Source organism: Scyliorhinus torazame, chromosome 14, assembly GCF_047496885.1.
Source record: "Scyliorhinus torazame isolate Kashiwa2021f chromosome 14, sScyTor2.1, whole genome shotgun sequence".
NCBI classification, from domain to species: Eukaryota; Metazoa; Chordata; class Chondrichthyes; order Carcharhiniformes; family Scyliorhinidae; genus Scyliorhinus; species Scyliorhinus torazame.
Window position 1 is genome coordinate 37,239,438 of NC_092720.1, and position 27,591 is coordinate 37,267,028.

The following is a 27,591-nucleotide window of genomic DNA, read 5'->3' on the forward strand; positions in this document are numbered from 1 at the left end:
GGTAATATGGGTGAGTCTGAGGAAGTCCGGGGGGGGGGGCTGGCAGAGTCCGCGGGGTACGTACCCAAGTTATGTCGGGCCACCTCCAGCGAGCGTTAGCATCTCCTGGAGGTCTTTTGCCCCGTTTTCGAGCAGCCGCTGCCGGATGTAGGTCGAGCGGATTCCGGACACGAAAACATCCCTGATGTGCAGGGTCATATGGACTTCCCCTGTCACATCCTGATGGTCAGTCCCTGGCAAGCGCGGTGAGTTTTTCAACAAAAAACTCGTCGAGCGATTTCCCCCGAGCGCTGCCGGCAGGTAGAGAGCAGATGCCAGGCGTGCACCTCATTGACGGGTTTGACAAACCGCTTGCGGAGCAACTCAATCGCCGCATCATAAGTCGTCGCCTTTTCGAGCGTGGCGGAGATTCTGTGACTCACCCGGGCGTGGAGTAGACGCAGCTCGCATGGCCCCAGGATGGGAGTCTGCGGAGTCCAGGTAGGCCTCGAAGCACTGCAGCCAGTATTTAAAAATTTCCTTTGCCTCCGGTGTTCGTGCTTCCAGATTGAGCTTCTCTGGTTTTAGGCCTGCGTCCATCCTGAATCTAGTTTAGCCTAATAAATTGAGGTACCCTCAATAATGATGCTTAGAGATTAAACTGTAAAGAAGGCTTTATTAGACTAATAACTATGCTACAGCTAGAGACGAGAGCTGACTGCTCTACAGACCATGAGGCAGCCCTTTATGTATGGCTCCCAGATGGGCGGAGCCAGAGGCGGAGTCCCCAGGGTTCCGTGCCCGGTCTTAAAGGGGACATCACCTTACATGATGATAAGGCAGTGACCGTTCATCACACCCTCGTAGTTCATCTTCTCTTTATTATTATTTTGGTCATATTTTTTGATTTTTAAACTCTTCCAAGCTTCTTATGACTAATCTATGTTTTTTCTTTCAGTTTAAGGCTATCCTTAACTTCCTAGATTAACCATGGTCGATATATCTCCTTCCTAGAATCCTTCTTCCTCACTGGGATACATGAACTACTGTTGTGAGATATGAACAATTTTCATAAACACCTGCCATTGCTGATCAACCATTCCTTTACCAGTCTACTCTAACGAACTCTGCCATCATTCCTTTATAATTATTCTTATTTAAGTGTAACACAGTTGCTCCTGATCCAAGTTTCTCACTCTCAAATTGAATGTTAAATCTACTGTGTTATGGTCACTGCTTCTGAGGGGATCTTTTACTCTTCATTTATTAAACCTGCCTCATTACACATTAACAAATCCAAAATAGCCTGATCCCTGTTTGGATCCACAACATATTGTTCTAGGAAACTGTACTTTCTGAATTCTTCCTCATGGCTACCTCTGCCAATTTGATTTTCCCAATCTACATGAAGATTGAAGTCACCCATGTTTAAAGTATGCCTCTTTTAACATGCCTTTATTATCTCTTGATTTACTCTCCATCCAATAGTATAGCTACTTCCACCAGTGTCTTCTTCCCCTTGTATTTCTTACCTCCACCCATATGGATTCTACATCTTCCGATCCAGGATCATTTGCTATTGTACTTATTCCATCTTGTACTAACAAAGCTACTCCACCACCTTTTCCTTCCTGCCTGTCCTGAAGAAAAGTCACATATCCCTGAATATTTAGTTTCCAGCTTTGAACTCCTTGTAGCCATATCTGAGTAATGGCTATAAGACCATAAGACATAGGAGCAGAATTAGGCCACTCGGCCCATCGAGTCTGCCCAACTATTCAATCATGGCTGATATTTTCTCATCCCCATTCTCCTGCCTTAGCCCCATAACCCCTGACCCCTTTATTAATCAAGAACCTATCTATCTCTGTCTTAAAGACACTCAGTGATTTGGCCTCCACAGCCTTCTGCGGCAAAGAGTTCCACAGATTCACCACCCTCTGGCTGAAGAAATTCCTCCTCATCTCTGTTTTAAAGGATTGTCCCTTTAGTCTGAGATAGTGTCCTCCAGTTCTAGTTTCTCCTACCAAGTGGAAACATCCTCTCCACGTCCATTCTATCCAGGCCTCGCAGTCTCCTGTAAGTTTCAATAAGATCCCCCCTCATCCTTCTAAACTCCAACCAGTACAGACCCAGAGTCCTCAACCGTTCCTCAGACGACAAGCTCTTCATTCGAGGAATCATTCTTGTGAACCTCCTCTGGACCCTTTCCAAGGCCAGCACATCCTTCCTTAGATATGGGGCCCAAAACTGTTCACAATACTCCAAATGGGGTCTGACCTGAGCCTTATACAGCCTCAGAAGTACCTCCCTGGTCTTGTATGCTAGCCCTCTTGACATGAATGCTAACTTTGCATTTGCCTTCCTAACTGCCGACTGAACTTGCACTTTAACCTTAAGAGAATCGTGAACAAGGACTCCCAAGTCCCTTTGTGCTTCTGATTTCCTAAGAATTTCCCCATTTAGAAAATAGTCTGTGCCTAAATTCCTCCTTCCAAAGTGCATAACCTCACATTTTTCCACATTGTATTTCAGTTGCCACTTCATTGCCCACTTTCCTAGCTTGTCCAAATCCTTCTGCAGCCCCCTTGCTTCCTCAATACTACCTGTCCCTCTACAGATCTTTGTATCATCTGCAAACTTAGCAACAGTGCCTTCAGTTCCTTCTTCTAGATCATTAATGTATATTGTGAAAAGTTGTAGTCCCAGCACAGACCCCTGAGGCACACCACTAGTCACCGGCTACCATCCTGAAAAATACCCCTTTATCCCCACTCTCTGCCTTCTGCCAGTCAGCCAATCCTCTATCCATGCCAGGATCTTATCCTTAACACCATTGGCTTTTAACTAATTCAACAGTCTCCTATGCAGCACCTTGTCAAAGGCCTTCTGGAAATCTAAATAAATCACGTCTACTGGTTCTCCTTTGTTTAACTTCCATGTTACCTCCTCAAAGAACTCTAACAGATTTGTCAGACACAACCTCCCTTTGACAAAGCCATGCTGACTCAGTCCTATTTTACCATGCACTTACAAGTACTTTGCGATCTCATCTTTAATAACAGGCTCTAAAATCTTACCAATGACCGAACCGAAGTCAGGCTAACCGGCCTATAATTTCCCATCTTCTGCCTCCCTCCTTTCTTAAACAATGGTGTTACATTAGCCACTTTCCAGTCCTCTGTGACCCTTCCTGCCTCCAGTGATTCCTGAAAGATCATTACCAATGCCTCCACAATTTCCTCAGCTATCTCTTTTAGGACCCTGGGGTGTAGTCCATCCGGTTCAGGTGACTTATCCACCTTCAGGCCTTTCAGTTTCCCTAGAACCTTCTCCTTAGTAATGCTCACTGCACTCACCTCTGCCCCCTGGTTCTCCTGGAGCTCTGGCATCCCACTGGTGTCTTCCGCCGTGATGCAAAGTAACTATTCAGTTCGTCTGCTATTTCTTTGTTTACTATTATTACTTCTCCAGCCACATTTTCCAGTGGTCCAATGTCTATTTTTGCCTCTCTTACCTTTTTATATATTGAAAAAAACTCTTCCTATCTTCCTTGAGATTACTAGCTAGCTTGCACTCATACTTCATCTTCTCCCCCCTTATTACTTTTTTAGTTGTCCTCTGCTCGCTTTTAAAGGCTTCCCAATCCTCTGGCTTCCCACCAGTCCTTGCCACTTCATATGCTTTTTCTTTAGCTTTTATGCTGTCCTTGACATCCCTCGTCAGCCATGGATGCCTTCTCCTCCCCTTAGCATGTTTCCTCCTCCTTTGGATGAATTTCTGTTGTGCCTCCCTAATAACCCCCAAAAACTCCTGCCATTGCTGTTCCACTGTCTTCCCTGCTAGGCTCCTTTTCCAATCAACTCTAGCCAGCTCTTCCTTCATGTCTTTGTAGTTACCCTTATTTAATTGTAAAACCGTTACACCTGATTGCAGCTTCTCCCTCTCAAACTGCAGGGTAAATTCTATCATATTGTGGTCACTGCTCCCTAAGGGTTCCTTCACCTTAAGTTCCCTAATCAAGTCTGCCTCATTACACATCACCAAATCCAGAATTCCCTGTGCCCTAGTAGGCTCTGTCATAAGCTGCTCCAAAAACCATCTCAGACATTCCACAAATTCCTTTTCTTGGGATCCACTATTAACCTGATTTTCCCAGTCCACCTGCATATTGAAGTCCCCCATGATTGCGGTAATATTGACTTTTTTACATGCCTTTTCTATCTCCTGCTTTATTTCCTATTAACCTCAATTTGTGCCGTTAATTAATTTATTTTGTACCGAATGCTACATGCATTTATGTAAAGAGCCATTAATTCTGCCCTGTTAGCATGACCCTATTTATTGTTTTTTTAAATATTTGTACACTCTGGGTATCATTATCTAAATAACTACCTTGTAATGTTGTCATATCCTTAAGCTTTGTAAGCTTAAATATCCTCTCAAACATCCCCCCCCCCACCCCATTTAGTTTAAAGCACTCTCTATGCCCCTAGTTATGCAGCTTGTAAGAACACTGGTCCCAGCACAGTTCATATGCAGGCCATCCCAACAACAGCCCCTCATTTTCACCAGTACATGATGCCAGTGTCCCAAGAACCAAAACCCACTTCTTTGAGCCACTTGTTTGTCTCTCTAATTTCATGTACCCTATGCCAATTTGCACATGGCTCAGAAAAATGTCTATTCTCCTAACTGTACCATCCCCAACTCTGACTAAATTTCTCTTTCCCCCTCCCCCCGCCCCGCATAGCTGCTCCATGTACCATATGGCCAGTTTGTCAATCCTCCCTACCGTCCCCGTTCTCATCCACACAGGGTGCAAGAATCCCGAACCTGTTGGATGATGGGGACTCCTCACTGTGAGAAATGGTTTTGTTAGTTCTAATGCTCACAATGGATGTGAGCCTAATGAGTAGAAAGCTTTGCATTTGTATTTATGCTGGTTGGTGTCACTGTTGTAGAAATGGAACTGTGCTGAAACTAAAACCTAAACTGCCTTCACTGGTATTGACCCAGAGTCTGGTCTATCAGTCATCACACGAGTATTATTAGCCAATGAAATAACTTCTATTGGCCAATAAGCTGGCTCAAACAGGAAAGTGGTGTCTAAATTAAGATCCATGTTAACTTTAAAATCAAATTATCCAGTCTGTATCCAGCTCCCTAACCCTCTCACCCACTGTTGCTAAAACGTAGGGCTGTTGGCAGGGAATTCTTGTAAAATCAAAAATTGTGCACTTCTAGAATGCAGCATTTATTTATGGGGTAATAAGCAATAGTACATAGTACTGGGGGGGATTAGAGCTGAGATCCATGTTAAGAATTGCAATGTACCAATGTAAAATTAGAGAGAGAAAGAGAAGCGAGGTGACCAAGTGACAGAGGTGGCAGTAGTAGGCAGCTCTTGATTTTGTCGCTCATTCATCCCTCGTAACTCAGTTTCCCTAAAATCAGTTTGGAGGAAATGTCAGCTTTTTCAACGTATTAGCAGTGGCTGTTGTTGGTATGCATAGTCTCCCTTCCTGACAACATATAGTTAAATAAATGCTCATAAATGCTCAGTTGCATCACTGCCTGCAGGCTTTGATGATGTCGGTGTGGGACTCTTCCCTCTTTCCATGAGGGCTTTAATGAAGGTAACCCAAAGGAGATTACAGCTGTAATAATGTGGCACTTGAGAACTGGCTTAGCAACATATTCTTCTATTTTACAAGCTTCCTTAGTCGCTGTATGTTGCTCAAACTCCCAGTGGCTATTTAGGTCACAATATTTAAAACAGTTTTTTCAACTACACGGTAATTACTTTCATGCACAAGGGACCAGGAGTAAAACAACCATGATGTCAGTGAAATCTTCAATTTATATTTGGGCTTTCTAATCGATTGAAAATAATCTAAAGGAAATAGAATTTCACAATACACTCTGGTGTTGAGTGGCAGTGTAGCCCTGCAGAAATTTGCGATGCTTCTGTTTCCATATTCAATATATTCTGTAAACACCAATGATTGCTCATGTGACATGAGATTTTGTCTCTGTGGTTGTTGGTGCAGAAATAGACTGATTTAATTACAGCATCGCAGCAGAGAAATCGAGGGACTGAAGGTTTTTTAAGATTTTTGCTTCTCAAGGAGAGTCTAAATGCTCAAATATTTGCTTTAGGATTCAGTGAAAGATACAATATCTGTATTAAATTGCATTTTGGCGAACGCAAACCCAGGATTGCCTGTTTCTGTCAAACACTTCCATCTAATGGTGATGCTGCTGCCATTCTTTTATTTTTGCACTGCATTTGCGATGAAGTACTGGGTTTTTCGAACTGAACATTAAAGCAGACTGACTGGACAGGAAGCAGTCAGTTTCAAGTGTGCGATGTGCCTGTTCTCCCATCACAGCAGAATTTGGTTGCGCTGCCTTTATTTTTAATTTGGTGATCGAGGCTCATCTTGCATCATCGGTGCACGACAACGTCTTACTGTTCCCTCCTATCCATTTGAATCAGCACCATGTAGTTAACAGCTACTGAAATTAAGGTGAGCTGCCCCTCCCCCTCCCCTAGCTGTGGTGCAGTATACAGCAGGGCTAAGCTTACTACTGCAAACCAAAAATGGCAGGCAGGTTTAGTACTACTTCTTTTCCGAACATGCCATGTATTGATACCTGTGTCCGATGCCCTGTGTTTCAAATGTGAGTATGTAAATATTGTGCATACGTTGCCTTGACAGCACTGGTGAGTATAGTTAGGACTGCATTCCAACATAAAGTAGATAATCCTTTATTTTTAAAAAATGCTTCATATAACTCTAAGTAATAGATTACTTAAATATCATCCGAGTACCTTATTGAGGCTGTTTGCACTGGGATTGTTTTTTAAAATAATTTCATGCATTATAATGCCATTGGAGTTGCTGGACATCTCTCAGTTCAAATATTGTTTCTTTTGGTTTTCACCAGAGTTCGGATTTGAATCTCTCGATCCAGGTTTATGATGCAGATAGCAGATGCAAGAAATCTATTTTTAGCAGTCGTGTACATTGTGTACCACCGCTTGTATGTTTCTGACTGGTATTTTCGACAGTGATATCATGGGTTGATTCTCACCTAGTGTGACAAGTGGCCTTTGCAGTAGTCAGCTTCAGGCTCTGAGCCCTGGGAGAAATGGTCTTCGCGCAACAGCTTTCACAGGTTTGCAGACGGGAATTTTTATAGCAGTCTTGTTGACGAGCAGAATTTTCAGGAACACCGTTTCTTCGATATTAGTAGCATAAGTGCGACAACAGCTTCCTGAGAACTGGAGAGTTTAGATTTTTTTTTTAAAGAAGGTAATCACGACAGATGTCCAGTGTCTATTGGTCTCCTTTTGATTTTTGCATGAAAATCGTAAAAATATTTATGATTGCGTTGTGTTTTTTTCTCCGCAGATAGGTTTTAGCATGCATGGCGCATATTATTTGGTTTGATATTTACGTACAGCTGGCTTTTAAAAAAAAAATCTTTTCATTGTATCCTTGGTTGAGGATATTTATTGAAAGAGTTTGATTGTTCATCAGAATGCACAGTTATTCATTCTAGACTGATGTACGTAGGGCTTGGGGAGATGGGGGCGGGGAGGGTTATTACACTTAACAACAAGCAGCAGGTAAGGTAAGATATACTGAGTATTTTGTTGTGTTTGCTGATCTGGAAGTTCCTGGCATAGCATCTTTATCACAAATCTTTGAAGTGCCCATTTAAAAAAAGATGCTGCAGTGGATCTTGCTAAAAGAGGAAAGCCGAGAAAAGACAGATTTCCATTTTGTGTAAGACATAACTGGCTGATTCGTATGAGAAAAATTGCTTTATCGGAAATGTTGCATTTCCAAGATATGAGCGCATCCCTGAAGCACTGCCATTTACCTTTTTCGTTCTCGATAGCTCTGAAAAGATCATGGCGCAGTATTTAATTGTAAATTCATATTCGGAACGGAGTGCATTTTTTACTAATTGTGGTATTCTACATCTTGCCAGTCATTGTAAATCTAACCGGCCTACCGTTCTTCAACCACTAAATACAAGGGTGAAAGAGGTGGAAGTTATACTAAAAATAGGTGGACCAAATTATTGTCAATGAAAGCTGTCCCATTGTCTAATTTTTGGCTTCCAACCTGCAGCACAAATAATTTGTTTTAAAGCAATTGCTTGGAGATTAGCTACTGCAAGTGCTGAAAATACAATTTGTTTCCCAACAACTACTGCATAACCTGTTTCTTTGACAACCGCATCCTGTCAGCATGAGCAGCTCAAACCAGCAATGGCATTCCAAGCTTGGGATTTCTCCTTCATCCACTTGCGTTTCACTGTCTATATTTCTTAATTGTTTGACTTTATTCAGTTAGCAACATTTGTGTTTGTGCTCGCAAGGATTTGGGACTGCAGCAGGAAACAAATGGTGCATTACTGTAAATTGGTATTGGGGTTTGACGAGAAGAGTGAAGCAAGTGGAGAGACGATAAAAGGCTACCCATTTAGGATGAATTCAACTTCAGGGATTTGCGCTTTGTATGGTATTAAGTGCATTATTTAATGTGACGTAAACAGTAAAAGAACATTTTTAATTCTATGCTTTAAATTATTTTTTCTTTTAAATATGCACAATGTTTGTTGGTATCCAATGCAATACCGTCAATCTGTCAAACTGCCAGCCTTCTGAATGCAATCCAAATATCGGGCTTTATGTGTGCAAATACAATATAATGCAAGGTGGCAAATACCATTCAGTGCTGATCACTACTGAAAATATCTGTACTCCGTGTACGTTCAGTGAAAAATTAACAAAACGTTAGCCGAGATAATTATGCAGTTTAGAAAAATCTCCTCTCATGCTGTGTGCAATTTACGGAAATAAAAGTTGCTCTATTTCATTTCGGAAAATATCCACAATTTGGAGTGGTGCAGTTCATTTGCATCAGTATTCGGAAATGCAAGGCTTTCAGCAGCAGCCATTTTCTAATTATACAATTCTGTTTTTCTGCTGTTGGTTTCAAAATGGCTGTTTTCTGCTGTGGTTGAGTGCTCACAGCCTTGCTGCATAGCATGGTGATGTACTGCAAGAAGTAGGATTTGCTGCACCTGCCATTTACAGGAAGTAACATTGTTGTAATATGGCAATTATTTTATAATGATAACAGAAGCAGTGACTATATTTTAATTCCTAGAAATATATCAAGTATGTTGCATTGAATTTGCATGGTTATTATAATTGAAATTTGCTTCAATGTCTATGAAATGACTGCAGACCTTAAGCAGAATGGTGGCACAATAATGGTGCTGTCAGACATGCTAAATTATTTAACTGTTTACTTCATGCAGGTATGTGGCAGACATACAATACTGAATTCTAATAGGATTGAATTGTACAAAGGAAAAGCTGATTACATTGCATCTGTCCTTATGATCATACAGCTGAATGACCTATTCAATTTTTGGACACTGCTTTGCAGTCACTTCAGCATTTAAAAAAATATGCGGGTACAATACGGTAGACTCTAACATCTGAAACTAAATTTATTCAAAGGCAAGCTGGTGGGGACAAGAGAAGTAACTGATTGCGATAGGTTGGTGAACAGACTTAATAGAATATCCAAACATAAACTGTATTTGGAACTGGAAATGCTGAATTAATAGCTCTGCAGCTTGTACTATGGAACTAGGTCATGCGTGTATGTTTGTTGCAATGTTGTGCTGAGCAGACTTGCAGTTACACCATTCAGCACTTTCAATAGCATTTAAACCACAGTGTGAATTAATACAAAGTCATATGTCAACCTCACATGGTTTGACCTGTGTGCATAGTCTACTCTTTTGCATAAAAGACTGAAATGTTCCTTTTGTGAGTGTTAATTATCTATCCTTCCACAGCAGTCAGATATGAAACTTGGTTGACATTATATGACTCAGCGGTAGTGGGAAAATTAGTTGACTTCAAAGATGTACGTACATAAATAGAACAGCGCCCTTTTTTTAAAGATAAATTCACTCTCCTAGTAATTTCCCAGACCACACAAAGATTTTGGCTGAGGGGGAAGGTGGCATGCCGTGATCTATTTATCTGTATACCTCTGAAGCCGTGAGTTGGAGGTTAACAGGAGCATCTTGGATCGCAATTCTTCCATTTGGAAATGTTTGCTGCAGATGGTGTTGAACAAAAGCAGCTCTCAACACCAAGTGGCTGAAGTTGGGGATATCAGCAGTTAGGGTTAGAGAAGAGGGGTGCAGGGAGTCGCCTATCCACAGCGGGTTGTGCATCTGTGTGCTATATTATATGAAAGTACAACTTTAATGTAGGAAAAATTGCATAAAATGTGATGAATGGGGACTTTTGATATTTCATTATTTGCTGCAGTATTATTATTATCACATCCCTACAGATCAATTCCACAGCAAAAAGGCATGAGTGGATCAAAAATGTGTCTGGGTTCACTGTAAAACTTCTGATTTATTTTTATACATACTAAATGAGGAGCGTTCATTCTGCAGCAGCTGTCAGCTAAAATCTAATGAACTCAACACTTTAAAATTACGTGGGCGGTGCAGTGGTTAGCACTGCTGCCTCATGGCACGGAGAACTCCGGTTTGACCCCGGCCCCGGGTTACTGTCCGTGTGGAGTTTGCCCATTCTCCCCATGTCTGTGTGGGTCTCACACCCACAACCCAAAGATGTGCAGGGTAGGTGGATTGGCCACACTAACTTACCCCTTAATTGGGGGAAAAGAAAATTGGGTATTCTAAATTTATTTTGGAAAAAACACTTAAATGTAATGTTCTGAAGTCCCGTCCCCCCCCCCCCCCCCCCCCAACATAATGCTAAGCAGATTTGCACCCGGCTAGTGCAAGCCTAGAACATTGCTGGAAGCAATGCTGATGCTGCAGATGAGCGTCTGTTTCAATTTCTTCACTCATAAGATAAAGTTTGAGATATTTTAGATGATTGCTGAAAATAGAGACATTTTGTTGAAGCTTTTCATCTTGCACTCATCAAGTCAATTTGCAAGAATACCAGTATGGGAAAACAACAAATTTGTCCTGTATGAGAAGAGAGTGCTGATTGGGTGCCAAGCAGACTCTGGCAGAGGTGCTGCCATGGGGAATGATGGTGACTGACCATTAACTACCAAGCATTGTTTGAAATTTAAACCAGGCAGTTTGACTCTGATTAGTTAAGACATTGCCCTGAGGAATGAACCAGCTAATGCTGAAACAGGTGCAATGTGTGTGCCTGTTCTTTTTGTCTGCAAACAGGGCCCTGTATATTAATATATGTCACTTCCAGCCCAGTGCGCACAAATGCTGCACACTGCAAGCCTAACTCAGGTTCGATTCCGGCTTGGGTCACTGTCTGTGCGGAGTCTGCACATCCTCCCCGTGTGTGCGTGGGTTTCCTCCGGGTGCTCCGGTTTCCTCCCACAGTCCAAAGATGTGCAGGTTAGGTGGATTGGCCATGCTAAATTGCCCATAGTGTCCAAAATTGCCCTTAGTGTTGGGTGGGGTTATTGGGTTATGGGGATAGGGTGGAGGTGTGGACCTTGGGTAGGGTGCTCTCTCCAAGAGCCGGTGCAGACTCGATGGGCCGAATGGCCTCCTTCTGCACTGTAAATTCTATGAAATCTATGAAATAACTGACTATCAGAAATTGGTTGTCAGTGTAATTCTTAGCATACTGAGGATTATTTGGCAAATGTTGTCCAATTGCAGAATCACATCTAATATTGGACACTGTTTTGAATTTTGCAAGCACGGGCTGGTTGGGTACGGCCTGCATCTTACCCGTTGCGAACAGCAGAACGGACATGCTGTGTGTACGATCTGCCAGTCTTTGCAATGTACGGCCTACATTCCTAGTATCACGCTGGTTCTGAAATTCATATACCACAGTACATATTTGCGTGATAAGCATAGAGTCTTTTTGGCTTGACAGCAGCATCCTGTTAATACCAGTCGTGTTGCTACTGCACAGTTGCAGTGTGAAACAGCTGGCTTCACTTGTTGATCAACATTGCCTTGCTCCCAGGGTAATCTGGGCACTCTTTAGGGTTGAAGGTGATGGCCTTAGGCATGTTAATGATTTTGCACGATCTACAGCACAAAATGATCTTTTTAAAAATTAGTTCATGGAACGTTAATTTGCAGGCTATGCCAGCATTTATTGCCCATCCCCAATTGACCTTGAGGGGCAGTTAAGAATCAACTATGTTGCTGCGGATTAGGAGTTGCATGCAGGTCAGACCGGGTCAGGACTGCAGATTTCCTTCCCTAAAGAACATTTCTGAACCAAATTGGCTTTTATGACAATCGACAATGGTTTCATGGTCATCATTAGACTTTTAATTCCAGATACTTACTGAATTCAAATTTCACCATCTGTAGTGATGGGATTTCAACCTGTGACCCAAAGCAATACTCTGGGTCTCTGGTTTACTAGCCAGTGACAATGTCACTGTGCCACCATCTCCCTATGATCAAGGTAGCCCCACAGGATGGCTTTGTGTCCTATTTCAGTGTCAAGCTTGCAGAGTGAGCAAATGACTCTGGCTTATTTAGAGGTTGCCTTATGACATGAGGAACTGTAAGAATCCCAATGCACAGAATGACCAATGTAAATGGACTTATGATAGTCATTGGTAGAGATATCCTGACAGATTTCTCAACTAGTGAGTAAAGAAAAGGGAGTTAATTTAACTACTCCATTTCAAAGGTGAATTTGAGCACAGGATGGAGCCCATTAAATCAAACCATTCACTGGTTCACCCCTCAGCAATGCCTTGAAAATCAAAGACAAGGGGTGGGATTCTGTGATCCTGAGGCTAATTGTTGACACCGTCAGATACGCCGTCCTGTTTCTCGACGGCGTCAGGTTCAGCAATTCTGGCCCCTACAAGGGGGCCAGCACTGCACTGGAGCGATTCACGCTGCTCCAGCTGCTGATCCCGGCGTCAAATGAGCGCCGCGGGATCCGCGCATGCACAGTGGCACAGGCGCCAACGCGCACATGTTCAATGGCACCAGCGGCAACACACGCATGCTCAGTGGTTCCTTCAACGCGCTGGCCCCAACGCAACATTGCACAGGACTACAGGTGCCGGCGCGGAAGAAACAAGGCCCCCAGCGAGAGAGGCCGGCCCGCTGATCGGTGGGCCCCGATCGCGGGCCAGGCCACATCAGAGGCCCCCCCCCCCCCGACGCTTCCACGCCGAGTTCCCGCCGGCTGAGAGCAGGTGTGGATGGCACCAGCGGGATTCGCCGTTTTTACAACTGCCGCTAGGCCCATCCCGGGCCGAGAATCGGTGGGCCGGCCGCCGCGTAGAGCGGCCCACGACCGGTGCCGCACTAACCACGCTGGCGCCAATGGAATCGTGTGCTGGCGTCGGAACGGCGTGGCGCGATTCGCGTCGGTCGCCGGGATTCTCCGGCCCGGCCCCGGGCTGAGAGAATCCCGCCCATGTTGCCTGGTTTAAATTTCAAACAATGCTTGGCAGTTATCTGTCAGTCACCATCAACTGGTGCATTCTCCATGGCATTGCCTCTACCAATCTGAGTCCACTGGCAACCAATCAGCACCCTCTTCTCATATGGTATGAATTTATTGCTTCCCTTGGATTGGTACTCTTGCGACTTGTCCTGATGGGTACAAGACGAAAAGCTTCAACAAAATGTATTTTTTTTCCAGCAACATTCTGACCTATCAAATGGTTACATCATAGATTGTGCCATGCAGGAGGAGGCTATTCTGTCCATCTTACCCATGTTGACTGTCCAGAACAGTGATGGGTAATCTACGCTAGTGAGCGAGCCACATGAGTGGCCCTCCTTCATCTGTGGGCTGCAAGATTGAAATCCGGCCTCTTCACTAACCATGATGCTATGAATAAGATTAAATACATTTAATACAAGCCAAATATTTCATAACAAATTATAGAATTGATTAATCATTCATAAATGCTGAATCATTCATAAAAACTATCAACTTCAAATGGTAAAAACAAAAGAAATACTTATGCTTGATTGAACGCGGAGGGAGTGCACGGCTCTCACAGTCAATGTTGTGTGCGATCAGCATGCACCTCACTTCACTTCCCCTTGTTTTATGTGCATATCACTTCAGTCATACAGTAGCTGGTTGCCCACCTCTGATCCAGAAGCACATATCCATACACTTGCATTGTCCTCACCTTTCTCCATTTCCTTTTATTGTTTTTAGCTATCTGCTTTTTAAAAACTATTGTGGATTCTGTTTCCACCACCGTTTTTTTTGGCATAAATGTCTTGATTTGTGTTTCTTAAAAATAGTCATACCGTTTCCTTCATTCTTTTTGTGGTGAACTCAACTCACTCGTAGTTACTGCATTGACAGTCAGTGCATGGAACTAGTTTTTTGTTATTTGCCTTATCAAAAAGGCTCAATGTTAAACACGTCTCGCATTCAACCTTTTTCTATTCTAATGAAAGGAGCCTTAAATTCTCTAATTATTTATCATGACTAAAGCCTCTGGTAACATCTTACTAATGAATCTTTACTGTACTCTCTCCACAGACCTGACATCCTCTTTAAAGTTTAGTGCCCAAAATTAATTACAGTATTCTAACTCTGGTCAATCAATGTGGGTTTTTTTTTTTAGCATTACCTCTTTATTTTTGTACTCTGTGCCTCTCACTTATAAAGCTCAAGATTACATGGGATATATTTTCATCTTTATTGCCAAGGTGAACTAAAGAGGAAAGTCAAATCAAATCTAATACTTATAAAGCTCCCCTTTATAATCCTTTCATTTCATGTATAATATGGGCATGTACAATTTGTATAGTAGATGGTATTGTGAATGTGTGAAAAGTATAAACCAGTGCACTGAACCATAGAGTTGGAGATCAATTGCAAATTTTGATTTGTTTGAGATTCAGAAGAAAGGCACAAAGAGGATGAATAATCTAGGCAGAGTACTCATTTAATAGTTCTACAACTGAATTGTCCCACCCTTGTATTGTTACAATATTATTCATGGTGTATATAAATGATTTGGAAGAAAATGTAGCTGGTCTGATTAGTAAGTTCGCAGAAGACACAAAAATTGGTGGAGTTGCGGATAGTGAAGAGGATTGTCAGAGGACACAGCAGGATATAAACTGGTTGGAATCTTGGGTGGAGAAATGGCAGATGGAGTTTAATCCAGACAAGTGTGAGGTAATGCACTTTGGAAGGTCCAATGCATGTGGAAATTACACAATAAATGGTAGAACTCTTGCGAGTACTGACAGGCAAGTACTGACAGGCAGAGATCTGGGCGTGCATGTCTACCGATCACTGAAAGTGGCAACGCATGTGGATAAGGTGGTCAAGAAGGCATACAGCATGTTGGCCTTCAATCGGGGCATTGAATATAAAAATTGGCAAGTCATGTCAACCTTAGTTAGGCCTCATTTGGAATATTGTGTACAATTCTGGTCGCCACACTACCAGAAGGATGTGGATGCTTTGGAGAGAGTACAGAAGCGGTTTACTTGGATGTTGCCTGGTGTGGAGGGCATTTGCTATGAGGAGAGGTTAGATAAACTCAGTCTGTTCTCACTGGAACAATGGAGGTTGAGAGGTGACCTGATAGAGGTCTACAAGATTATGAGTGGCATGGACAGAGTGGATAGGAGGTGGTACTTCCCAGGGTAGGCGAGTCATGTACTCGGGGACATAGGTTTAAAGTGCATGGGGAAAAGTTTAGAACTGATGGGCAAGGCAAGTGTTTTACACAAGAGGTTGGTAAATATATGGAACACGCACCTGGGGAGGTGGTGGGAGCAGGTACGATAGCGGCATTTAAGGGCATCTAGACAAATATATGAATAGGGTGGGAATGGAAGGATATGGACTCTTAAGTGCTTACGGTTTTAGTTTAGGCAGGTACCATGATCGGTACTGGCTTGGAGAGCCGAAGGGCCTATTCCTGTGCTGTATTGTTCTTTGTCCTTTATTAGACACCAGTAACTAAAATTGGTTTATCTGGGGAAACAGTACCGCCAAGGCTGCTCTGTGTGGTTGTTAAACCTGCTGCATTGATTCTGGGCTTCTAATGAAATGAAAACGAAAAATGAAAATCGCTTATTGTCACAAGTAGGCTTCAAATGAAGTTACTGTGAAAAGCCCCTAGTCGCCACATTCCGGCACCTGTTCTGGGAGGCTGTTACGGGAATTGAATCGTGCTGCTGGCCTGCATGGTCTGCTTTCAAAGCCAGCGATTTAGCCCTGTGCTAAACAGCCCCTAGGGGACATGAAGGAGTAAAGACCACAACTACTGTGAAGTGTTTAAAAATAAATGTGTACTCTCATTCCGTGGGTTCAGATATTTCAATCTTGTGAATATCCTGAAAAACCTTGGCATTAATGGTTGTGGATGCAGGGTGAGTGTCCTATTTGTGATTCACTTTTTGGTAGAATCTACAATGTTGAATCCACCAGTTTTACAATAGCTGTTTTAGATTGTTTCAGCACATAAATTCACTGACCTTATTGGTAAGAACATTTAGGTAGCTTGCCCATTGCAGTAAACACTGAAGGTAGAAGCATCTAAGAAAAAAAATTGTGCATTTCTAAAGCACATTTTGAAGACCTCTGGACAATCCAAAGTGTTTTATAGCCATTGAAGTAGTCACAGTTGTAGGAAATGTGACCCAATGGAGGTCCCGAGATCAGCCCATAAGTGGCTGTGCCAAGACTGGCACCCACCCAGGTCTCTCTGCAAATAAATGGACACCCCATCTGCATGGAGCCCGACACAGGTGGCAATGTCTGTAGTCAGTCGCCGTGCATTTGACTGCATTTGGTCTGGCCTTCAATCACTGACCCTGTTGGACACCAACGCACGGTTGACCACTTATACGGGGGGGGGGAACCGCTGGCAATAGCGGGCACTTCAATTGTTCTGGTCGAGTATGATCAGCAATCCGCAAGTCTTCCTCTGGTGGTGGTCCTCGGGAACAGTCCGAACTTGTTGGGGCATGACTGGTTACTTCACATATGGTTGGATTGACAGCAGGTGTGCCATATGCACCCACATGGCCCTGAAGTTGTTCTGACCAGATTTCCATCTGTATTCCAGGATGGCTTTGACACCCTCAAAGGAGCAGTGGCCCAATTAAGTGTGGACCCAATGTCTCAACTGTGCTACTTCCTTGCCCGACCTGTTCCATATGCCCTATGACCCAAGCTAGACACAGAAATGGACCGGATGGAGAGTTTAGGCATCATACGCCCGGTGCAGTTCTCTGACTGGGCAGTGCCGATTGTCCCAATCATGAAATCTGACGGATCAGTGCATTTATGCAGGGAAGACAAGATAACGGTCAACCATGTGTCTCAATTGCACCACTATCCGGTCCCTCAGATCGAGGATCTTTACGCGAACCTGAGCGGGGGTCGCACATTTACAAAACCCAATATGAGTCATGCTTACCTCCAGTTGGTCCTGGCCCGAGCCCAGATGTTCATTACTGTGAACACGCACCGGGGGCTATATGAATACACCCACCTGCCCTTTGGGGTTTCCTCCTCGTGCACAATATTCCAGCGCATAATGGAGAATATCCTGCAAGGCCTATCTTGGTGGTGGTCTATCTGGATGGCGTCCTGATCACAGGCTCTTCCGACCAGGAGCATCTGTGAAACCTGGCTGGGATGCTCAGGCGGGAGAAATGTGACTTCCAACACCGCCAAAGTGATGTACCTCGGCTACTGCGTTTACCGCCATGGTTTGCACCTGATGGAAGAAAAGGTACAGGCAATTCAACATGTGACCCGACCGAACTCCGATCATTCCTAGGCCTGGTGAATTACTATGGCAAGTTCCTCCTGAACCTGGCCCCCACTTTAGCCCCATCCACCGTCTGTTAAAGAAGGGGCAATGCTTGGAGTGGGCCCAGGAACAGCAGATGGCTTTCACCAGGTTGAAACAGCAGCTTTCCTCAGCTCAGCTGCAAACCCACTTCTACCCATCATGACCACTCCTGTTGATCTGAGATGTTTCTCCGTAAGGCATCGGGGCCTTGCTGGCCCACACCATGGACAACGGATCTGAACGTCCCATTGCTTTCGTCTCACGAACAGTTGCAGGCACAGAGAAACGATACATGCAGATTGAGGAGGGTTTGACCGCCATGTTCGGGTCAAGAAATTTCATCAGTATGTCTATAGGCATTGCACAAGCCCCTCCTCTTCCAAGAAGATTGGGCGATTTCCCCCCATTGCTTCTGACTACATCCAATGATGGGCGCTGCTGCTGGCAGTATATGATTATGTTCTGGAACACCACTCCGGGGCAAAGATTCCCATGCTTCAAGCCATCTGCCCCTGCAAACTAGGCCACCTACATCAGTGGGGCCGGCAAAGTAATTGCCACCCTCCATTTTATGGACTCCTTACTGGTCACTGCATCCTGCTTTCGCGGGTGGACCCAGACTAACCCTCAGCTATCATGCGTCTGTCACTTGGCACAATATGGGGCTCAGCACTGGGCTCTACCGCAGGACCTGAAGGCCTACACCACAAAGATGCAGGATCTTAGCATAAAGGATAGAGTACTTCCCGCTTCAAATAACGCGTCAGCAGCCACAATTCCCAACACAAACCTGAAAATATGAATTAGGAGCAGCAATAAACAATAACATTCGAGGAGTTTTCCTGATTCCTTTTTGTACCTGTATGGCAGCTTTATGTGGTTAATGCACTTGGATAGGGAGATCCCTCTGCAACTCGAGCTCCCCAATCTCTCATCGTTGAGTTCATTCGCTTCTCTTTTATTCTTGCTCCCAATATTGACAATTTCACATTTTCACTTGGTGCCCAGCATTTGCCACATAATAATAATAATAATGATCTTTATTGTCACAAGTAGGCTTACATTAACACTGCAATGAAGTTACTGTGTAAAGCATCTAGTCCTCACACTCCGGCGCCTGTTCGGGTACACAAAGGGAGAATTCAGAATGTCCATATTACCGAACAGCTAGTCTTTCGGGACTAGTGCGGGGAAACTGGAGCACCCGGAGGATACCCACGCATACACAGGGAGAACATGCAGACTCTGCACAGACAGTGACCCAAGCCGGGAATCAAACCTGGGACCCTAGAGCTGTGAAGCAACAGTGCTACCCACTGTGCAACCGTTGCCTCCTGCAGCCCATGGGAATGGCTGGGTCGTCCGTGGTCACGCCTCCATATTGACTTTGCGGGCTCCTTTCAGGGTGCAATGTTCCTCATCCTTGTCGATGCCCACTCCAAGTGGATGGACGTCCTCAAGGTATAGGTGATGATAGCCGGGACATCATAAAGAAACTCCCAACACATTTTTAGAAGGCACGGCATTCCCGTCATGCTGGTATCAGACAATGGTACAGCTTTCATGAGTGTAGAATTTGCAGCGTTCGTGTCCGCCAACGGGATCCATCATGTGAGGACTGCTCCTTACCACCCAGCTTCAAATGGGTTGGCTAAGCAGGCTTGCAATGAAGAAGCAGACATCGAGTTCTTGGGAGACTCACTTGGCCAGTAGAACAAAGCCCGTTTTATTATACTCACTTGGTATTCTGCTACCAGGCGACCCCACATGTCACCACAGGCATTACGCCAGCCGTGATGCTGATGGGTTGCCGCCTCCGCACCTGGGCAAGTCTTGTCTTTCCGGATATTGTCAGGAAAGTCCACCACCCTCGGGGCCAAACAGAGGCGGTCGCAAGCTGCCGTAAGCCACTGCGTGAGTTCACCCAGGAGACCCATCCGGCGTTTCGGTGACGGAGCTGCTTGGATCCCGGGCGTCATGTTGATGAAAATGGGAGCAGTTTCCTACTGAAAACAGGCACAGGCCCAGGTGTCAAATCGCCACGTAGACCATATCCAAAGCCGTGTACCGGATAATCCAGCCGTACAGGTCAGTGATTCAGATATCCCAGAGCCGCCGCCTTCGCCGCTTACCCTGCCACCCCTGTTACCACCGCCGCCCCGGTTCCGCTGGTTGGTGAAGATCCAGGTATTGTTTTTGAGGATACCAAGATGCTGGATGTGGAACTGCCTCACTCCGACTCTGAAACCGAGATGGACGTTTACCACTGTCAGAAGTACCCATGCCGCCCCTTGTGGCCGTACCCACAACGACGCCACCGCCAGGCGCTCATCAAGCAAACACCGTTTCCCAGTCCGATACATGCCTCCTGACGCTGCATAGTCTGCGCCTGAATGCCGTCCACATGCAAAACTGTCAAAAGGCCCGGTGCACATTTCTCTGGACGTTTGGGGGGAGGGGGGGGGACGGAGAGGGGCAGGGGAGGTAGAGAGAGGTGGCAATCAGGGGTGAGATTCTCCGACCCCCCCGCCGGGTCGGAGAATCGCCGGGGGCTGGTGTGAATCCCGCCCCCGCCAGTTGCCGAAGTCTCTGGCACCGGATATTCGGCGGGGGCGGGAATCGCGCCGCGCCGGTTGGCGGGGCCACCCGCGCGATTCTCCGGCCCGGATGGGCCGAAGTCCCGCCGCTAAAATGCCTGTCCCACTGGCGTAGATTAAACCACCTACCTTACCGGCGGGACAAGGCGGTGCGGGTGGGCTCCGGGGTCCTGGGGGGGGAGGGGGCGTGGGGCGATCTGGCCACGGGGGGTGCCTCCACGGTGGCCTGGCCCACGATCGGGGCCCACCGATCCGCGGGCGGGCCTGTGCCGTGGGGGCACTCTTTCCCTTCCGCCTCCGCCACGGTCTCCACCATGGCGGAGGCGGAAGAGATTCCCTCCACTGCGCATGCGTGGGAATGCCGCCAGCGGCCGCTGACGCTCCCGCGCATGTGCCGCCCGGAGATGTCATTTCCGCGCCAGCTGGCGGGGCACCAAAGGCCTTTTCCGCCAGCTGGCGGGGCGGAAATTCGTCCGGTGCCGACCTAGCCCCTTAAGGTTGGGGCTCGGCCCCCAAAGATGCGGAGCATTCCGCACCTTTGGGGCGGCGCGATGCCCGTCTGATTTGCGCCGTTTTGGGCGCCAGTCGGCGGACATCACGCCGTTTTCCGGAGAATTTCGCCCATGGTTTCCTGTGATCTCCCTGGAATATGAAATGCCCCTTTAAGGGGGCGGGGCTTCCCCTTAACAAGGAGAGCCCAACTCTCTCTCAAGCCCCGGCCTGGGTTCAGGTCAAGAAAGGAGAGCCTTAGGGGAGTGGAGGAGTTTGGATTTGTATCGTAATAAACTTTGTTCGTTAATTTCTACCTATCGTCTATGCTTACCACGGATTTACAATGACCCTTCAGTACTGCATTTTAAGGATAATACTTTTATTTATTATTTATTCTGTCCACCAGTGCATGACGTCTATATGCATAGAAAACAATGTAGAAATTAACTAGACTTGAAAACAGCTAATAGTAACCATGATGAATGATGTGCACACACTGTATTTTGAAAAACAATGTAAATTTACTGCAATCTAGCCCAGTTCAACTGTCACAAAGCATATTAAACATGGTAGAAACTATTTCAACATTACATATAATCACACTGGATTGAGCGGGCTTTGTTCTACTGGAAGTTACGGATATACTCTCAAATTCCCACCGTACTATTTTGTTACACCGCATTAATTCTATGGTTCAGTGTGTCAGTTTATATCTTGCAGTCCAGTAAGTGTGTAATAACATTTTGATTATTAATGTGATACCTTTGTTTTGTAGAAGTACATTTTATCTTATCCGGGGAATTCCTACTTTGTTCCACAGGGATGATCTAGAATGTGTTGCTGCACAGGAACATAAATTTGAAAGTGCAGAATGAGATCATTTTTAATGTGAAGGAGAAGTCTGTGCAGGGGGTTGGGGAAGGATGCTATTTGAGGTGAAGAACCTCAGCAAAAGACCCAAGTGGAGGGATCCTGGTCCTGGGAAAGTGGAGGTGGTTGGATGTGGACCCAGTGGGATCCTGAACACGGAGTACAGGAGGTTGTCCCCGCCCCCGTCCGTCCCCTTAAATACCTCTTGCCTTCATTAAGCTGCTACATTTCCTGAGGCCCAGGATTTCTAACTGCTTGTGGTCAAAAATAGAATATCTGTTAAATGAAGGTAGGGGTTAATTATAATACTGAAATAACCAATCCACTTCTTACAAGTGAATTGGTCATCTGTCCCTCATGATAATTGAGTGGGTTCAAGGCAGGCTAGGACCCTGTCTCAGATTTCTTGTACCTTGACAGGGCTCCAACCCACCTATTTTTGGGAGTCAAAATTGTGTCTGTGCTGTGTTACTTGCAGGTCGTTATTCTAGCTACTGGGTTTTTAATGTCCCCACGAACCAAGGAACCTTGCATGGGGCTGTTGTTCACCAGACCCTTATAGATTAATGACTTGCTTTTCAAAGAATTCAAAGGGGTCAATTTGTTTCAACATTACTCACCGACCCATGAGACTCTTTGCTGTTTTTTTTAAGCGGTCAGTTTGCCTGACGACATGTGCCTAGCTATCTCATCATTGTCCTCGTTCTATCACTATCATTGAATTATCGTCCCACCTTTGTCTCGTGAGCGGAGTGAGGGTTAGTCATTGGTCAAAAGTTAACCATTTGAAATTAGCAATATAAACCTCCGCGAAACACACATCAACAGGCTGCAGAGCACAATAGTTTGTTGTGTAGCCTCTTTACTGCACCCCCCTCTTTCTGTTGGGAGGTGCAAATAAATTTAGAAAATAATGGCTGCAGTGAATCCCCTGATTTGAGTCTTTTTTCAATGAAATACACAACAAAAAGATAGCAATAAGGAGGGGTCAGAATTCCTTTTTGCATTTCATTTGAGACATTAAGGACTGATTGTGACATACCATCTAAAACTTAAGTTGATTTTGAGGCGGTTTGAGCAGGTTGAAAGATTCAGGTACACGAGTGAGTCAGCACAATGTTTGCCCAAATATTGAGGTTCCCCTCCAAGTCACACACCACACTGACTTGGAAATATATCGATGTTTCTTCACTGTCACTCGGTCAAAATCCTGGAACTCCTTCGCTAACAGTACTATGGGTGTACTTACACCACATGGACTGCTGTGGTGCAAGAATGCAGCTCACCACCACCTTCCCAAGGGCAACTGGGGATGGGAAATAAATGCTGGCCTAGCCAGCAATACCCACATCCCTTGAATGACTTTTACAAAACCAAACCCAATACAACGCTCTATCACAGACCAGGTGGCACTGTGAGCCTCATTGTATCAGGCCTTTGTTTTGGTCCCAGGCTTTCGCACAGGCATCATCAGCCAAGTATATATCCCTGTCCCCGACAATCCATCCCTGCCACCTGGAGTGACCCTACAATTCCAGGGATTTGCGATTGCCTGAGGATGCAGCTGTCATGCATGCTCCCTGGAGAACGGGCATATACGTGCATGAACCTCATCTGGTGATCACACACCAGCTGGACATTGAGGGAGAGGAATCCCTTCCTGTTGATGAAGGGGACACCCTGATGCCACTAAGTGCGTTGAGCGACACAAGTGTAATCGATCGCCTCTTGCACCTGTGACCAGCTATGTTGCCGAATCCTGTAGCCCTCTCATCCTGCTGGCCTGGTCTAGGTCAAAATGAATCCAGTCCGAGGTCCTTACATAGATTACATCTGCCACCTCATGGATGCACTTATGGATTAATGCCTGCGAAATGTCACACATGTTGAGCCCTGGAACAACCCCGTTGTAAAGGTTGAGGGCTGCTGTGAATTTCATGGTCACAGGGAGAGGGTAAGGTTGAGGGCTGCTGTGAATTTCATGGTCACAGGGAGAGGGTATCCTCTGCCTCCATGCGGCACCAAGTTGGAAGGAATGCGGTACAGTCTCCCTCGTGAGACGGACTCTCCTTCGGCACAAGTTATCCAACAGCTCCATGAACGGCACTCCGGTCCTATATATCCTTGTTCTCCTTCTGCGCCCATGTGCCCCTGTTTGGCTGGTGCAGTCTCTGGCCCCTGAGCCTGCCCTCAGGCCATTCTGGTCTCCTGGCTCTGGGTCTTCCCTGGGTATCACTGCTCGTTGCTGATATAGTCTGTTTTCCTCCAGCAATGATGAGCAGAATAGCCAGCTCCACTGGCTCGGTACCAATATCGCTTGGTTAGCCATGAGATATGAAAGAGGAAGATTCGGGTTGATGTCATTTCCACAATAGTAATTCATACCTGCGTCATGGGCGGCCTGGTGGGTGGGAAGATTGAATGAGTTCTGAAGATGCAACGTTATTTTTGTGAGGGCCACGGAGAATCCAGCATAAGTTTGTAGAGTCAAAAGAAAATATCTTTATTTACAATTTTATATCTACAGCAGCAGTAGTACTTCACCACTGCTTTACTCCTCTAGCTGGTACCACACTGGCCAGTTCTATTTATGCAGGTGAAACTGCTAATGATTTCTCTGCCACCCCCCCCCCCCCCCCCCACCGCTACCCTCATTGGGGGAGCTCATACTCCCTAAGAGTTATGGGATAGCCAATAGTCCCCAGCCAATAGTATTCAGGCAGGTTATAACTCCTCCCCCCCCACCCCTCAAGTTCGAGGAATCCACCGAAGACCCCGGCAAAGGAGGGCGTCGGACCCGTTTTACAGCAGGCTGGATATCATTTGCATGAGGCGCTGGATCAGGCAGCGTGTAATGAGAAGGTGTCCGTATATCCTTGGGGTTCTGCACCAACCCGAGCAGGCTGTGAGTGCGGCACCAGAGGGAGATCGTGAGGATGAACCTCCAGTGTGTCCGAATCAGGTGGTCATTGTGGCTGGAGAAGTGATTCCCTGGGACTGGGAATGTGTGGAAGAGGCGGCCTTCTGGACCAAAAGTGGTCTGAATGCTTGCGTTGAATACGACCCTGGACTTGCACCTGGTAAGAGATTGGGCCCGTTCATCGAAAGATAATGCCGGGGACCCACTGGGCACCACCAGCAAAATTCCGAACAAACACCAGTTTCTGGGCGCAAACTGCTGGATTGGCCAATGCCAAGAATGGCCATGCCCCTGCCATTCCTGAGTTCGGCGTACTTTTGCGCCAATGTCCTGGAAAACCATGCTGAGGCGGGTACGAAGTCTGCGGCCCATTAGGAGCTCTGCGGGAGCTTTCCCAGTCACTGCATGTGGAGTGGTCCGAGAAGAAAACAAAAACCGAGCCAATCTAGTGGCCATAGACCCGGGAGACTGTTTCTTTAGGCCCCGTTTGAATGTCTGCACTGCGCGCTCCACAACCCATTGAAAGCCGGGTGGTATGGAGCGATGCGGATATGTCGTATGTCGTTCATCTTCATGAACCTTGCAAACTCCTCACTTGTGAAAGGAGTGCCACTGCCCGTGACGAGCACCTCGAGAGTCCAGGTATGCTGAAAGACAAACGCACCTTCTCGATCATTGTGCGGGACGTTGTGCCCGCCATCCAGTGTACCTCTAGCCATTTTGATTGGGCATCAATCAATAAAAGGAACATGGATCCTTGAAAAGGGCCAGCGGAATTTGCATGCAAGCATGCCCAAGTCCACCCTGGCCATTCCCAGTGATGAAGGGATGCGGCCGACGGAAGCTTCTGATACTCTTGGCAAATGGAGCAGTGTTAGATCATCTTCTGAATGTTGGCGTTGAGGCCTGGCCACCAGACATAACTCCGGGCCAACATCTTCATTTTTGCCACACCCGGATGACCATTGTGGAGGTTCTTTAGTATCAGCACCTGCCCTTTATCCGGGATGACCACATGCGTCCCCCACAAGAGGACACCATTTCCACGCTGAATTCTGACAGCTTCGAGGAAAATGCCCGTAACTCGCCTGGGAGCTGTCTACGCTGCCCACCATACAGAACTTTGTGCCGAATCTTGGCTAGGACCGGGTCTGTCTTGGTCCACTCACGGATCCGCAATGACATGACAGGCAAGGAGTCCGTAAAACTTAGGGTTGCAATCACCTCACCTGTCATGGAGGTGAACATGGTGCCAGTCAACAAAGGCAATCAGCTCAGTGCATCGGCATTCGCTATCTGGGTCCCTGGTTTATGCTCTAAAGAATACCTGTAGGAAACAAAGCCCAGCGCTGGACCCGCACGTAAGCAAGGGGCGGAATTGGCTTATCCTCTCTGAAAAGTCCAAGCAGAGGCTTATGATCGGCCACAATAGTGAAGTGGCGTGGGCTAAGTAACTGGCACTAGCCTCTGGGTCCACTGCTGAGGTGAGCAGGCACTCAGTGTGGTTAGTGTTGGCTGCATGTTGCAATCCTGGTTATAAAGGAGCCAACAAAAAGTTGGCATACTGCCAGCATCACGGTGAACGGACACGAGTTAATGGCACATTGTGATCCTTATATCTTTTTCGGCGATATCAAATTAGGCCCCCTCCACCTCTCACAAATCCCCCTTCCCTGATTATAAAGCTCAAGGTGACCAGTTGCTGTTGGAAACTAGGTGAGTGGGCAGTTAAAATGGTCTATGGGACCCATCTGCTGAAGTCTCATGACAACTCCAGATTTTCACAGGCACGAACCACCTCCTGGAAACCAACACAGCTTGGAATTCATATTTAATGAAAAACTATGTTAATGTCAGTATGACTGCTACTTTAACACTAGATTGGAGTAGGGAGATTCTGTGTTAAAAGAGTGTGGACCTGAAGGAGCCAAACAGCTAGGTTTTTTAAGTGTCAATAAATTTGCTTTGGATCCTTACAGTAGATTCTTGATATTCTGTTCTTATCCACTAACCAGCTGAGCTGCCACTTTCCTGAAAAATGAATGGGTGGTTGAGGGGAAAGTGCAGATGAGGCCCAGGTGTGGAAGCCACTCGGGTGTTTTATTACTCTGTTGCAGTTGAATAAAATTTGAGGCTCAAGTCTTTCGAATTGTCGCTCACCCTCTAGACTCGAGATTAGGGTTTTAGCTTGTGGCTTTTCTCTATACTGGGCAGAATTTAGCAGGCCCGTTAGCCGTAGGCGCAAATCCCATAATGGCGGATAAATATCGCAAGGGGGCAAAAATGGGATTCGCGCCAGCAAGTCGTTCCGGGCCCTCCCCAATAAGGCCGAGGGAGGGTGCAAACCTGATTTGCATCAATTTAATAATCTTTAACAATCTGTATTTTAATAATCTTTAGTGTCACAAGTAGGTTTACATTAACACCGCAATGAAGTTACTGTGAAAATCCCCTAGTCGCCACATTCCAGTGCCTGTTCGGGTACACGGAGGGAGAATTCAGAATGTACATTAACCATTATTTGATTAATGGAAATCCAAATGTGGCCTCCAGCAGGCCTCTAAGCCCAGAGTTGCTTAGGGTCAACCCCAAGGCCAGCTGCAGTCTCCAGTGCAAGTCATGTGTCTTCCGCTACCTAGGGTCGGAGCACCATGACGAGCAAAGGCATGTGGAAGACCGGTACTAAGGGAATACACATGGTGATTTGTTTACTTTTGTATGGCACATGGAATCATTTCATTCATAAATTGGTTTAGAATGTTTATTTTGTGCAGGCTTTTAATTTTGCATCTAGTCAAATGGATGCTGTGATCCTCTGCGTAAGAGGGAACATGGACTGTTGGTTCATGTGGAGTTGGAGTTGTAGTCACTGGTAAGGACA

General features: G+C 45.8%; 1 protein-coding gene across 5 annotated transcripts in view; it reads left to right on the top strand.

Annotated features, from left to right (window-relative positions):
* The window catches only part of zbtb38 (zinc finger and BTB domain containing 38), a 105,258-nt gene that overhangs the window by 25,591 nt on the left and 52,076 nt on the right, over positions 1-27,591 (top strand). The window contains exon 1 of one of the 5 annotated variants that reach the window (XM_072473962.1): positions 6,081-6,512. The exons of 1 other annotated variant lie outside the window; for it this stretch is intronic. Coding sequence is in view for 2 of the 4 variants with exons in the window: in XM_072473957.1 (XP_072330058.1) it covers positions 7,138-7,164 (27 nt within the window). In the remaining 2 variants the exon portion in view is untranslated. Of the gene's footprint in view, positions 1-6,080; positions 6,513-6,545; positions 6,667-6,803; positions 7,302-27,591 lie in introns of those variants that run through there. 3 more of the 5 variants (XM_072473958.1, XM_072473957.1, XM_072473959.1) reach the window with 3 other exon arrangements.